Here is a 16061-nt window from a genome sequence, read left to right on the forward strand (position 1 = left end):
TAATATGTTTAAAACATCTGCTCTTACTATCAAAGCATACACAAGCTTAGATGAAAAGAAAAGGGATTTACAGTACTTCATACCAATATAAGTTTATTTTTTAATACATTTTGGGAAATTTTCAGAGGACTATTGCGGAAGAAGCGTCTGGTGTCTTCTCAGAGTTTCCCACAGTATACCCAGAAAAAAGTATTGATCTCTCCACTTTTTCCATGTACAGTCATAGAAGCTTTCACTTTGTGCAAAACAATAGTAACCTTAAAGTTTTTATCACCTGTACAACTGAAATGACCCAAGATCACTGTCGCGCTTTAAAAAAATCTCTACAAATGTCGGGACAGGGAGTTAACGAAACCATTGCCCGCACCCACTATTATATCTGAACATGTGTAGTGACGCCCAAGCGTGCCCTAGAATGGGGTAACTCTGCTTGTTGCATGCTATGATAGTGCTCCCCGCCTTACCTACGATTTCACACTGCAGCAGCTCGCACTGGCCAATGCCGCAGACCATGTTACACAGGGAAGCGTTAGAGGGGAGTCACGTGACACATATATCAATCACATGACTTCCCTCCTGCACTTGAGTGGAGCCACGGTGTGGCCGGTACAGACACTCCTCAGCTTCTGTATGACTAGTGTCCACAGGGTAAGTGGTCCGTAACATTATATACCAGCTGATACTAGATAACATCATACAATTGGTATTTGCAGGAAAATTATTTGACTACTGCAGCAAGGTGTTTTTTTTTGTCTTTTGTAACCCCTGTCCAGGAATCCTGCATTTGTCCCCGATTGCACCATAAAAACACCCTAAGTTCTGGACGCACACCCAGAGCCTGTAACCGGTTTCGGAAAACAAGCCGGACAGTACAAATGTAAATGTAGTTTTAGTGTACCCAAAGGTCTATTCTAACCTGCCGATAACCACTCTGTGGGCCTCATTCAGACCTGATCGCAACAGCAAAATTTTTCTCTAATGGGCAAAACCATGTGCAGTGCCAGTGGGGCCGATGTAACATGTGCAGAGATAGTTAGATTTGGGTGGGGTGTGTTCAAACTGAAATCTAAATTGCAGTGTAAAAATAAAGCAGCCAGTATTTACCCTGCACAGAAACAATATAACCCACCTAAATCTAACTCTCTCTGCACATGTTACATCTGCCCCCCACCCCCCTCCAGTGCACATGGTTTTGCCCAATTACTAACAAACTTGCTGCTGCGATCAACTCTGAATTACTCCCCCAGACCTGATCGCAACAGCAACATTTTTCTCTAATTGGCAAAACCATGTGCAGTGCCGGTGGGGCAGATGCAACATGTGCAGAGAGAGTTAGATTTGGGTGGGGGGTGTTCAAACTGAAATCTAAATTGCAGTGTAAAAATAAAGCAGCCAGTATTTACCCTGCACGGAAACAATGTAACCCACTCTAACTCTATCTGTACATTATATCTCCCTCCCCCTGCACTGCATATGGTTTTTCCCATTAGAGAAAGTTTTTGCTGCTGCGATCAGGTCTGAATTAGGCCCTATAAACCCTAATATAAAACACAAGGATATGTAAAGACAAAGCTAAATGAAACCATTCACATTTGCAGCCTCTATAATTGTTTCCTAAACTAGAGAACATGACACATACAGTGTTAGGTATTCATAAGTATGTAATGGGGAATAATTTTAGGAGTGCACTTGATGCTTGAAAAGTAGAATCGTGGAAAATATACTTTTTACTGTGTTTGTCTAATTTAGCTTTTGCATAAAAAAAAAGTCAAATGCTGTTTATTTTAAAATGCTACAAAGTATCCGGGATTACATGTTTTTCCTTCAGAAGCAGCACGGGTAGCAGTTGATTTTCCGACGGACACAATACCGGTGGTCGTAATCCCAACAGCCATTGACAGACAGTCAAAATATCGACATTCATTACGCCGTGTTCGAAATGCCGACATGCCTTTTTAGGAAATGTTTGGCCCAAAACAGACTTGTTCATACTTTACCATCCCAGTGGACCTGAAGAGGGAATATAATAGTGTGCCAAGCGCAGCGAGGCACGGCGAGCGGACGCGGTACACTGAAACGGTGTCCATGTCAACCTGTGTCGACATTGACACAGAAAACTCATGTCGATATTTTGACATGTCAACTGTCTATTCTATGTCGACATTTTAAACATGTCGGCATAATGAATGTCTGTATTTTGACTGTGTTGGTATTTTGACTGTAGGTCAGTGGCTGCCGGGATTATGACCGTCGGTAAATCATACCGAACCCAGCAGCAGAAATGTAATAACAATACATTGCATCCTATTATCAATGAGTACAGCAAATAAAAGTCCGAGCTCCCTAAACTACAGTTTGTTTTTCAGGTTGGTTCTTATCTGAAGACCCCCAAGTACCCCATCTGGGTGGTCTGCAGCGAGAGTCACTTTAGTGTCCTGTTTTGCTTGAAGAAAGAGTTGATGAGTGACTGGAAAGCTGAGCGAAGGTTTGACCTCTACTACTACGATGGGCTGGCCAATCAGCAGGAGGAAATCCGCCTCACTGTGGGTAGGTGTCACCGGTGAATGGGGACCTTTCCATTACCGGGTTGGGTGTCCGTAATTGTCCCTCTACTCTCTACAGAACCACCAGTGCGATCAGCCCATTCATAGCCAGATATGCTCTTTACCTATTTATTTATTTATTCAGTGAATTATGGTAGCTGATTTCTAGTCGCCCCTCCAGTAGCGAATGTGTTCTGATAATGTCACGGTGTGAGGATGTTATCATGTGCTGGCGTTAATGTCACTTTAGCATGAGAACAGTTATTGAATAGAGATGTTGCCTTTTAAAGGATTGCCACTATAAAACATTGGGCAGACTTGCCGGAAACCGTCAGAAAATCTGCAGAAAGCAGACAAGGGGAGGGGACACATCTGTAGGAGCTGATTGGTTCCTTTGTGCAACTACTATTTCTCTCTCCAAGGCTTGTTACATCCCACCTTGTATGTGACATTAATGTAACTGTACATCTATTCTTAAGGCCAGTACTCACGGCCCGATGCGGGACAGATGTGTGCTGAGCGAACCGCTCAGCAGACATCTGTCCCGGCGCTCAGCGCAGCGCAATCTGTGCTGAGCGTGCGGGGGAAGACGTGGGGGGGGGGCGCTCATTTCACCCAGCGGGTGAAGTGAGCGACCCGCTAGATTGCCTGCATGCAGGCTAATCTAGCACCAGCGATAGCGATGCGCGGGGCTGCGCATCACTATCGCTGTTAGGGGCTACACACGGAGCTATCTTGCTGAAAATCTAAGCAATCTAGTCAGATTGCTTAGATTATCGCTCCGTGTGTAGCCCCCTTAAATGTTATAATATTGCTGATAAACCGGCAATCCTATCACGTGACTAAGCTCCTGTCATAGGTCTGATTAATAGGAGTAATGCAGGTGGTAGGCATTTTTCCAAGGTATTTTTTTAATTGTTTTAGCTTTTAATGGGCTCATGTTTTTTTTACTCTTATCTTATCTGTTCTATGTTTACACCATAGGTCAGTGTGTGGGGTAGATGTACTAAGAGGATTTATCCATGTGTGACTCAGATTCCAGTGAAATAACTTTGTTATATGCAGTAATTCTCATGCACATCATCAGGCTACATTTTATTTCCAGATACATGTTATTTACACCTTTGAATTTAGCAAATTCACCATATTTATTTCCCCCAATTTGACATCTAAAGAGATTTAAAAAAAGCTATGCCTGGGAGTAGTAAATGGGGTTTGCATCATGGAGATCAAAACAATATCTTTGGTACATATAAAATATACAGCCAATGTGTAATCATATATGGGGGGGGGGTGCAATAAGCTTCTGGATGTACAAAGAGTATTTTATTTACACAGTTACTATTACATTTTCTGCTGCGGGGTACACTGGGCTCCACAAGCATTAACATCGGGGTGTAGAGTAGGATCTTGATCCGTGGCACCAACAGGCTCAAAGCTTTTGACTGTTCCCAAGATGCACAGCGCCGCCTCCTCTATAACCCCGCCTCCATGCACAGGAACTCAGTTTGTAAGTTGGTGCCATGCAGTAAGCAGGCACTTAACAGGAGGGCTGCATTAGGCAGCCTATCCATTGCTTTAATTGAAAGAAAGAACTGAAGATTCTTCTGACAGACTACAAGGGCTGCAGCAGGCAAAGTCTCATAGACTTTCCTGTTTGCAGCTCCGTCACCCCCAGCGGCGCTATATACTCCCGCGCCCTGGTTGCCGGGTCGCTGCAGCGAAGGTGCCGGTTCATTCAAATCGTGAGTCACACACACGCCGCCGTCCTCCCGGATCATGGGGCCGCAGGTACGGGGGAGGTAAGGGGCTTCTGTGCCCACACTTTACCGCAATCCAGCGCGGCCGTAGGAGGCGGGGCGCGCTGGCGTGGACACTGATTACTGGGCAGCCGCTCCACTAGCCACCAGGGACACTTAATGGGCACAGGTCTGGGGGGCTTTAACTATACATAAACCCCGCTTTTAGCTGCCCGCAGCGCCCGGTGGGGATGCCAGCAGGGGGAGCAGGTCGGATCTGTGGCCCCTCCCCCCAGCCCCAGGGCGCTATTTCTACAAATGTTCCCGCCCTGGAGCTGCTTTCCTCTCCTTCACTCCCGGCCCCAGCAGCCATCACTGATAGAGCTGTGCTGTTCCCGAGACTGCTGGGGCAAATCCTCCTCTGTAGAACCGCCTGATTGCCAGCGCTGTGCTTCATACAGGACACTTAAGTATTCTACCTGTAACTGGGACAGTGTTAGTTAAGATAGAGTGCATACATTCAGGGTTATGTGGGTACAAACACCCTGTGATATACAGCCAGTATCTACTGTGCTTTGTTATATCTATTGTTAACACATATAGCCATTCTGAGTATTACTTTGTATTGCTAGTCCAGTGCAGTTTTATGGTACATAATTTCTGCATGGTACACTTGTGACTATATTTGTGTGTGTGCATGTAGCTGCTGCGTGGTTGCCTTATTAAAGGGTATTTCACTCAGTGGGCTACTCCTATATTGCTATACCTGAGGGGGCTAAGTGTATCAGGTTTCTTTCTGTATAATATAGGATTGTATCACAAGATATACTTGCTGTGTATTTTTACTTGTGATTCATAGTCACCCCATCTCCTATATATTTGTCTAAATCTGTGACTCTGTGCCCGTAACGCTGGGTGGAGTCACAGCGGTGGGCGGAGTCAGCAAGTCTCTGCTCCTGCTGCCTGTCAATCTCTCTCTCTCCCCTCCCCCCACCCATCAGCAGCTCTGATTCCCCGGCCGCGGCGCCGGCCCAACAACAACGGCTGATGCTGCCCCCGGCATACACATTAGGAGGGACGGGTGGCGCAGGAGAAGGCTCTCATAGCCCTCCCTGCGCCGTGTACACAGACCCGCCGCCTTCTCCGCACAAATCCCGCTGTCAGCTCTCCTGCTGTGACAGGAGACGAGTGCTGCAGTGACGTCATCTCCTGCAGCACTCTCCTCCTGTCACACAGCCGGCACACACTCTCCAGTCTCCGGGGGCTGCCAGCATCTACAGGCAAGCTGGAAACACCACCGGAGCGAGAGAGAACAGACCCGCGAGGCCACGCCCCTTTCACAACAGGCCACGCCCTCTTTTCGGCCGCGGGGGGGGGGGAGATGTGTGTAACAGTAATGCTGAAATGCTGACCCAGTGACGCCTCTGGACACTGTACAGTTTACCAGCCTGCAGCAGCCGCCCACAGCCCCAACGGTGAGTCCCTCCGGCCATCCTACCCACTGTTTCTATGTCTGCTCGCCACTTTACACAAGTCTCCTCTTCTGGTGCCCTCCCCCTCCACTACTTTCCCCCCTCTCTTCATCAGCTTCCTCACTGGGGACCCTCCCTGCCGACCCGCGTCTCTATATCCCCTCCCTACCACCCCGCGTCTCTCTATCCCCTCCCTACCGCCCCGCGTCTCTCTATCCCCTCCCTACTGCCCCGCGTCTCTCTATCCCCTCCCTACCGCCCCGCGTCTCTCTATCCCCTCCCTACCGCCTCGCGTCTCTCTATCCCTTCCCTACCGCCCCGCGTCTCTATATCCCCTCCCTACCGCCCCGCGTCTCTCTATCCCCTCCCAGCCGCCCCGCGTTTCTCTATCCCCTCCCTACCGCCCCATGTCTCTCTATCCCCTCCCTACCGCCCCGCGTCTCTATATCCCCTCCCTACCGCCCCGCCTCTCTCTATCCCCTCCTCCCTATGCCTCTGTATCCCCTCCCTACCACCCGCGTCTCAGTATCCCCTCCCTACCGCTCTGCGTCTCTGTATCACCTCCCTACCGCCCCGTGTCTCTGTATCCCCTCCTACCGCCCCGCGTCTCTCTATCCCCTCCCTACTGCCCCGCGTCTCTCTATCCCCTCCCTACCGCCCCGCGTCTCTCTATCCCCTCCCTACCGCCTCGCGTCTCTCTATCCCTTCCCTACCGCCCCGCGTCTCTATATCCCCTCCCTACCGCCCCGCGTCTCTCTATCCCCTCCCTACCGCCTCGCGTCTCTCTATCCCTTCCCTACCGCCCCGCGTCTCTATATCCCCTCCCTACCGCCCCGCGTCTCTCTATCCCCTCCCAGCCGCCCCGCGTTTCTCTATCCCCTCCCTACCGCCCCATGTCTCTCTATCCCCTCCCTACCGCCCCGCGTCTCTATATCCCCTCCCTACCGCCCCGCCTCTCTCTATCCCCTCCTCCCTATGCCTCTGTATCCCCTCCCTACCACCCGCGTCTCAGTATCCCCTCCCTACCGCTCTGCGTCTCTGTATCACCTCCCTACCGCCCCGTGTCTCTGTATCCCCTCCTACCGCCCCGCGTCTCTCTATCCCCTCCCAGCCGCCCCGCCTCTCTGTATCCCCTCCCTATCGCCCCGGGTCTCTCTATCCCCTCCCTACCGCCCCGCGTCTCTCTATCCCCTCCCTGCCGACCCGCGTCTCTCTATCCCCTCCATACCGCCCCGCGACTCTGTATATCCCCTCCCTACCGCCCTGCGTCTCTCTATCCCCTCCCTACGGCCCTGCGTCTCTCTATCCCCTCCCTGCGTCTCTCTATCCCCTCCCTACCGCCCCCCTTCTATCTATCCCCTCCCTACCGGCCCGCGTCTCTCTATCCCCTCTATCCACTCATACAAATATTGAACCGCAGCAAGGCGTGCAGGGGTTAAGGGGGCGTAGCCCCTTTCGACGGTGTGAAGAGCGCCCGTAGGGCGCGATGAAGCACCTAGTATATATATATATATATATATCTCTTGAACTCCCGGTTTGTGCTGACAGTCACACTTCACGGGGGGTTCTTGCTAGGTATATTGCTGCTACACCTTGTACCAGGTTGCCCGATATTGGGGGTCATTCCGAGTTGTTCGCTCGCTAGCAGATTTTAGCAGCATTGCACACGCTAGGCCGCCGCCCTCTGGGAGTGTATCTTAACTTAGCAGAATTGCGAACGAAAGATTAGCAGAATTGCAAATAGAAAATTCTTAGCAGTTTCTGAGTAGCTCGAGACTTACTCCTACACTGCGATCAGCTCAGCCCGTTTCGTTCCTGGTTTGACGTCACAAACACGCCCTGCGTTCGGCCAGCCACTCCCCCGTTTCTCCAGACACTCCTGCGTTTTATGCTGGCATGCCCAGAAAATGGTCAGTTTCCGCCCAGAAACACCCACTTCCTGTCAATCGCACTCCGATCACTTCAACAATGAAAATTTTTAGTTTGGACGTGAGTAAATCTACTAAGTTTTGTGCTAAAATACTTAGCGCATGCGCACTGCGTAGCATGCGCATTTTTGCCTTAATCGCTCCGTTGCGAAAATCGGCAACGAGCGATCAACTCGGAATGACTCCCATTGTGCACATTGTATGTCTGCTACATGTGGCAACGACGCTGGGGCTTCTCCCACATTGCGTGGTAGTTAGGCCGCGGACGTGATGGAGGATAATATGGCAGCTGAGAGTTCAGGTTCAGGGGGTTCCTTACCCCCCAGTGGGTCGGTAGCACCTGGGGCTTCACAGGACCCACCTTGGGCTACATTTTCCACATTGTTAAACACGCTTGTAACTAAATTGGCGCCCCCTGTGAGACCACATGTGCCACTGCAGCAGTTTATGGTCCCTGCTATTAATCCGCCACGGGCGGATCAAATCTCCACTCAGTTACAGCATTTGAACCGGTCACTAACTAAATCTAAGTGTCACTCTCGCCCGCCTAAGACTAAGTCGTCTTCTAAACGGGCCATTACCTCCTCCCTATCCACTGCTATCCCAGACACGTCCTCTGACGAGGATGGTGCATATACTGGTCCCACAGACACTAACACAGATGTTTCTGATGGGGAAGGGAAGTCCTTGGTGGATGTCCCGGATTTGATTGAAGCTATCAGGCTCATTCTTCAGGTGTCTGATGATCCTGAGCCTGAGGCTGTCTCTAAGAAACCGGATAGGTTTAAACGTATACAGGGGAGGGGTCCTGGGGTGCACACCGGTAATGAGAGGTGCGACCCTGCACCCAGGTTAAAACGTAAGAAGGTGGTTAAACAAGTTTTACCTCATTCTGAACACCTGGTTGACATACGTCAGTAATCCTGCGAAAATCCGGGGACAAAATTTACACTGAATAAGAGACTGTTGGCTCGCTATCCTCTCTCTGCAGAGATTTGTAAGAATTGGGAAACCCCTCCGCCCATAGATTCTCATGTGGTGCGTATGGTTGTTTCCTCCGCCATGCCAGTAACTACCGTCACCTCTGAAGGAACCGATGGATAGACGTGTGGAGGGTTGTTTAAAAGCGATTTATACCCTAACGGGGCTGTGCATAGGCCAACCATTGCAGCAACTTGGGCTGCTGAAACTGTTGAGGCGTGGGCTCAGGAGCTTGAGGCGGAACTGCCTTTCAACGCATCTGTGCATGCTCGACAATGTATCTCTTATATTACCACAGCTTCTCTGTACCTTAAGGATGCGGCCTCCGATGCCGGGGTGCTCGCGGCCAAGGCTGCTACTACTTCCATCTTGGCCAGACGTATCCTTTGGTTGAGATCCTGATCGGTGGATATGGATTCCAAGAAAACCCTGGAGGTGCTTTCTATCAAGGGAGACATTCTCTTTGGAGAAGACCTCAATAAGATTGTGGCTGATCTGGCTACTGCTATAACAGCTTGCCTACCTAGTACGGCTCCTTCTGCACAGGAGGCTAAAAGTACTTTCCCTCGGCCCTTTCGTCCTCCAGGAAAAGCAAAAGGTCAGGCGTGCCCAAAGCAAACTCGTGCTTCCAAACCTGCCAAGCCCAGACCGAAGCGTGCCTGGGTCGCCCGTCAGCCAGCCCCAAAAACTGACAAGCCTGCCGCATGACGGGGTGGACCTCCCTCTGGGGGATCCCAGGGTGGGGGACCGACTTCTAGGTTTTGCCCAGGAATGGTTGACGACTACTTCAGATACCTGGGTGAGGGAAGTCGTCGCTTGAGGTTACGCCATACCCTTCAAGAATCGTCCCCCGCATCGATTTTGCCTGACAGATGTGCCTCTGGATCCGGCAAAAGCAAACACTTTGTACTCGGTGGTACATTCCCTCCTGACCACAGGAGTGGTAGTACAGGTGCCTCTGGCTCAGAGAGGCAAGGGGTACTATTCACCGCTGTTCCTAGTCCCGAAACCGAACGGGTCCTCGCGGCCCAGTCTCAATCTGAAGTCCTTGGACAAGTATGTGCGGGTCTCCAAGTTTCGTATGGAAACTCTGCGCTCTATTGTTCTGGCCTTGGAGCCTGGGGACTATATGGTCTCCCTGGACATACAGGATGCCTACCTACATATTCCTATTGCAGTATCTCATCAGCAGTACCTGAGGTTTACGGTGGGCAACCTTCATTACCAATTTCGGGCATTACCCTTTGGTTTGACAACGGCTCCCCGAGCTTTCACCAAAGTTATGGCGGTCATGACGGCTACACTCCGTCGTCAAGGGGTCAGGATCCTACCGTAATTGGACGATTTGTTGATCCTGGCAAATTCCCTAGAACTTCTCCTGTGTCATCTCGATCTGACGGTCCAGTGCATGAAAGCCCACGGGTGGCTGATCAACTGGAAGAAATCATCCCTGGTTCCTGCTCGGAGCATGTTACATCTGGAAGCGTTATTGGACACTCACAACCAACGGTTGTTCCTGTCTCAGGAGAAAGTCCTGAAACTTCAGGACAGGATTCAATGCTTCCTATCTCGTTCACAAGTGTCAATACATTCGGCAATGCAAGTGCTGTGTCTCATGGTGTCGGCTTTCGACATGGTGGAGTATGCTCAATTCCACTCTCGCCCTCTGCAGAAGTTAATTCTGACCAAGTGGGACGGCCTGCCTCACCTGATCAGGTCTCACATGATCTCATTGTCTCCGGAGGTCCGCCTGTCACTGAGCTGGTGGCTTCAGGACCAACAATTGAGCAGGGGCCGTCACTTCTGGATATCCGACTGGGTCCTTCTGATGACGGATGCCAGTCTGAGAGGTTGGGGCGCGGTGTTGGAACAACACTCTCTTCAGGGTCGGTGGACCAAGGAGGAGTCTCTGCTCCCGCTCCCGATCAATATTCTGGAACTGCGGGCAGTGTTCAATGCGTTGACAATGGCCTAGCATCTAATACAGAACAGACCTGTTCAAGTACAGTCGGACAACGCCACCACGTAGGCGTACATAAATCATCAAGGCAGCACTCGAAGCTGCATGGCAATGAGGGAAGTATCACGGATTCTTCAGTGGGCGGAGCGCCATCTGCCGGCCATATCCGCAGTGTTCATTCCGGGCGTCCTAAACTGGGAAGCGGACTATCTCAGTCGTCAGGACGTACACGCCGGAGAGTGGAGCCTCCATCCGGAGGTGTTTCAACTTCTCGACACGTGGCGTCTCGACACAATCACAAGGTTCTGGTCTTCGGAGCAAGGACAAGGGATCCTCAAGCTGCGTTCGTGGACGCTCTGGCAATTCCATGGAAGTTTCAGCTTCCGTATGTGTTCCCTCCGGTGTCACTCCTGCCCAGAGTAATACGAAAGTTCAAGCAAGAGGGAGGAAACCTGCTTCTGGTCGCTCCAGCGTGGCCCAGACGGCACTGGTTCTCCGATCTACTGGGTCTCCCATGGGATCGTCCCCTTCTACTTCCACAACAACCAGACCTCCTCTTTCAGGGCTCTTGTGTTTACCAGGATTTGGCCCGTCTGGCTTTGACGGCATGGCTCTTGAAGCTTCCGTCCTGAGGGCCAAGGGTTTTTCTGAGGCGGTCGTTCAATCTATGTTGAAGGCCCGTAAGCCGGCTTCTGCTCAGTTCTACCATAGGGTCTGGAATGCTTACTTTACTTGGTGTGCTTCTCACAATCATGACGTTTTCAAGTTCAGTACGGCCTAACTGTTGGCCTTTCTACAACAGGGCCTGGACTTAGGCCTGCGTCTGGCCTCCCTCAAGGTTCACATCTCTGCCTTGTCGGTTTGGTTTCAGAGAAAAATTGGTACCCTACCCGATGTCCATACATTCACTCAGGGTGTGTTGCGGATTCTGCCTCCTTATGTGCCACCTGTGGCCCCTTGGGACTTGTCGGTGGTTTTGGAGGCCTTGCAGGAGTCTCCGTTTGAGCCTCTTGCCTCTGCTGATCTGAAGTGGCTTTCCTTTAAGGTCCTTTTCTTGCTGGCGATTGCTTCAGCTAGAAGGGTATCGGACTTGGGTGCCTTATCCTGTAAGTCTCCCTATTTGATTTTTCACCGTGACCGGGCGGTTCTTAGAACGCGGCCAGGTTATTTACCCAAGGTGGTGTCTTCCTTCCACCTTAACCAGGAGATCGTGGTTCCGGCCTTTAACTCTCCTGAGTTGTCTTCCAAAGAGCGATCTTTGGATGTGGTACGGGCTCTCCGTATCTATGTGAAGAGAACATCCTCCATTAGGAAATCTGATTCTCTGTTTGTACTGTTTGGTTTTCACAAACGTGGCTGGCCTGCTTCCAAGCAGACTTTGGCCAGGTGGATTAGAATGGTGATTGCACATGCTTATGTACAGGCTGGTCGTCCGGTTCCTGCTACCATTAAAGCCCATTCTACTCGGTCGGTTGGACCTTCTTGGGCGGCCCACCGTGGTGCGACCCTTGAACAATTGTGCATGGCGGCAACGTGGTCCTCGTGGAACACGTTTATAAGGTTCTATGCCTTTGATACCGCCGCTTCCCAGGATGCTTCCTTTGGACGCCGGGTTCTTGTGCCCGTTACAGTGGGTCCCCTCCCATGAGGAACTGCTTTAGGACATCCCCGATGTTAATCCTTGTGGAGCCCAGTGTACCCCGCAGCAGAAAACGAGATTTATGGTAAAAACTTACCGTTGTTTAATCTCTTTCTGCGAGGTACACTGGGCTCCACAAGGCGCCCACCCTGACACACTTAGTTTCTTTGGGTTGGTATTGGCATAGCCGCTGACACCCTCTCCTGTGGTGAGTGTGTGGTGTAATTGGCTACGAGCGATTGTCGTCTCTGGTACCTGCTACTGCATTGGGCTGGTTAATGAAACTGAGTTCCTGTGCACTGAGACGGGGTTATAGAGGAGGCGGCGCTGTGCTTCTTGGGAACAGTCAAAAGCTTTGAGCCTGTTGGTGCCTCGGATCAAGATCCTACTCTACACCCTGATGTTAATCCTTGTGGAGCCCAGTGTACCTCGCAGAAAGAAATTTAACAACGGTAAGTTCTTACCATAAATCTCGTTTTTTCTAAGTATTCGCCAGAGGAGTCTATGCAAAGTTGCATGTGCTCAAACCACTTGGTGGACTAGTGCGAATCAAGTACTGTATGTCTTCTACTTGGTGACTGAAGGTCTCCACTGCAACTACCGGTGACTCATAATGAATCCCACGCATCTTACGCTCGATTTGAGGGCACACAAAGAAGTCACAGAGAGCCAGGTCTGGACTGCAGATGACCAAACTCCTGGATACGTTCATGGGCCAGAAAATCCACCACTTTCCTGGACTTGTGGGCAGGTGCATTGTCATGATGGTGAATGGCACAGCGAGCCCGAGTTCTTGAACGGTGCCTGGAAAAGGCTTCCAGCACTTGCGGCAGGCATTGGTTAGAGCACCAGTGCCCAGTGATGGTGCGCTGCTGCACGAGTGGTACTGTAGCTACATGACCAGTCTTGGCCCATAAACAGCCAGCATCTGCTTGATCACACTGCGCTTATGTCTGAACTTCTGTTGCGGCTTACCTCCAACTGGGGTCCACTGGGCCGACTGTTGCTTTGTCTCGGGGTCGAAACTGTAGATCCAGGATTCATCGCCACTGATGATCTCCCCCTACAGAGTTTGAGCGACCGCCATCAAACCAGGTCAGCATGTTGCGGCACCAAGTCGCCCGAGCCTCCTTCTGCTCTCGAGTCAGCTGGTGGGGCTCCCAGCGTGCATATACAGTGCATCCGGAAAGTATTTACAGCGCTTCACTTTTTCCACATTTTGTTATGTTACAGCCTTATTCCAAAATGGAATAAATTCATTTTTTCCCCCTTAAAATTCTACACACAATACCCCATAATGACAACGTGAAAAAAGGTTTTTTGAGAAACTAAGAAATCACTTGTACAAATTGACTTCTTCGGTGTGCAGTGCTGCTTATATATGGTTCTGTGCCTTGACATTTAACAAGAAATTTACAGATTACAGTTCACAACCAGACAGTCAGATTGTGTCTACTCTTCCTAGGCACTGCACAGCCGGAAACTTATTGCACACCCTTCATATACCAACAGCCTGGCAGTAAAATATGACCAATTAGAAATATGGACATGGTCTAGGGATATCTGGTTATAGCATGTACCGGTTTACTAATCTGTCCTGATTTTCTCTTAAGGCATGTAGGGGATATGTAATAATGGGTTGGGTACAGGATTCCAACAGTCAGGGTGTCCAAGGTCAGAATACTGACAGTGGCATCCAGACGGTCAGAATCCTGACACTTTTGGGACGGTAAACTAACCCTACTCCTTACCATCCCCCTAACCCTAATCCTCTATATCCACAGCCTAAAACCCCAAACCTCCCTCACTGCAGCCTAACCCTCTCTTCCCACGGCTTAACTCTCCCCTCCCGCAGCCTAACCCTCTCTTCCCACGGCTTAACTCTCCTTTCCCGCAGCCTAACCCTAACCCTCCTTTCCCGCTGCCTAACCCTCCCCTCCCACAGCTTAACCCTAACCCTCGCTTTCTGCTGCCTAACCCTGCCCCTCCCTTTCCGCGGCCTAACCCACCCCTCCCCAGCCTAACCCTCCCTTCCCGCGGCCTAACCCTAATCCTCCCTTCCCGCGGCCTACCTCAAACCCTCCCTCCCCACAGCCTAACCCTCCTCTCCCGCAGCCTAACCCTAACCTTACCCTCCTGGGGCCTAACCCTAACCTTCTCCTCCTGCGGCCTAAGCCTTCTCCTAGTGCCTAACCGTAACACTCCATCGCCCCACCCCCCGCAGCCTAACCCTTCCGGGCATACTTATATTCGGGATTCTGGCTATTGGGATTCCGGTGTCGGGATTCTGGCGCCGGTGTTCTGACTGCAGGCATCATGAAAATCAGGATTCCAACTACAGATGTACTATAGCCACGCTCATCATGGCTACATCTCAGCGCGATCTCGCCTTGTTAGGCGCAACCACGTCCACGTCTAAGACGCGCACATGCCTTAGATATGCACGCGCCCCATTCTCATGAACGGGGGCAGCAATAGACGCAGCTCATCGCAATCATGGGAGGGCGCTCCTAGCTGCTCCGAGAGTGCCTGTTTGCCGCAAATGTAACCACGATGAGTGTGACTACATCTGTACATCCCGTCAGGGCCGAAACTAGGATTTCTATCACCCGGGGCAAGACAGTAATTTGGCGCCCCCCACCCCACCCCACAAAAAAAAAATAATAATAATAAATAAAAAAAATTAATAAAAACATAAATAAATAAAATAATAAATAAAAAAAAACACAGAAAACCCCACAACTGTACACTTTGCCCTTTCAGACATTTTTCAACCATGAACGATGGCCCTTCTGACATAAATGTAATATCCATCCCTTAAAAATATTGAGTGAGGTTTCTTAAATAATAATATATTATATATATATATATATATATATATATATATATATAGTCCTTGGTGTCTGGCACCCCTAAACAATGGTAGCAATGGTCCAGGTGCCCTTTGTACTAAATAGTATATTGTCAGGTGTCACATCATATAAGCCAATGTTACGTGGCCCGTAGCCCAAAGGAGAGGCTACGGGCCCCGGAACATTGCTTGTTTGATGTGACACCTAACAATATACTTGTAACACTTCAAAAGACCTGCCTGAGTGCCGATATATTTATATATCTATATGTGTATAATATATATTTATATAAATATTATATGTACATATATATATATATATATATATATATACACACACATACACAAAAATAGACTTTATATATATATATTTATATGTGCATATACATATATACACATACAGTATAATATATATACATATATATACACATACTGTATATATAATATACAATATATTATATATATATATTATATATAATATATTCATATATATCTATATATCTATATATCTATATATATATATATATTAATGTGGGATACTGGTTTAAAAAAAATGTACATGTCAGTGAGCCAGTCAGTGTATATTTATTAAGCTCCCCCCTCAGTGCAGTGGTCCACAGTGGGGAGGTAGCCGCCCGCATCACACACCTACTTTTTTGGTGCGCATGCAGCCAGGGTTTGCTAGTTAAGCCACGGCCGCCGGCGCCAGAGACTCCCGCATCCGTCTCCGTCCTCTCTCTAGCCGGGTGCGCGCGTGCGACGTCATGACGTCACACGCACGATGTGCCTGCGTCCGCATCCCGGAAGCACAGGGAGCCGCGTCTAGTGCTGCTGGCTCCCTACAGCAGGTCAGTTGCTGTCGGGGAGCTAGCAGAAGCTATTCCTACAGAAGAACTGGTCTCATTAGCGCCCCCTACAGCCCAGCACCCGGGGCATGTGACCCCCTAG

At 50.0% G+C, this 16061-nt stretch overlaps 1 protein-coding gene across 2 annotated transcripts in view; it reads left to right on the forward strand.

Annotated features, from left to right (window-relative positions):
• Positions 1-16061, forward strand: part of MINDY4 (MINDY lysine 48 deubiquitinase 4) — a 379811-nt gene that overhangs the window by 338825 nt on the left and 24925 nt on the right. For both annotated transcript variants that reach the window (XR_010177939.1, XM_063924327.1), the window contains exon 16: positions 2367-2547. Coding sequence is in view for 1 of the 2 variants with exons in the window: in XM_063924327.1 (XP_063780397.1) it covers positions 2367-2547 (181 nt within the window). In the remaining variant the exon portion in view is untranslated. The remainder of the gene's footprint in view (positions 1-2366; positions 2548-16061) is intronic.

This window comes from Pseudophryne corroboree, chromosome 5 (genome assembly GCF_028390025.1).
Source record: "Pseudophryne corroboree isolate aPseCor3 chromosome 5, aPseCor3.hap2, whole genome shotgun sequence".
NCBI classification, from domain to species: domain Eukaryota; kingdom Metazoa; phylum Chordata; class Amphibia; order Anura; family Myobatrachidae; genus Pseudophryne; species Pseudophryne corroboree.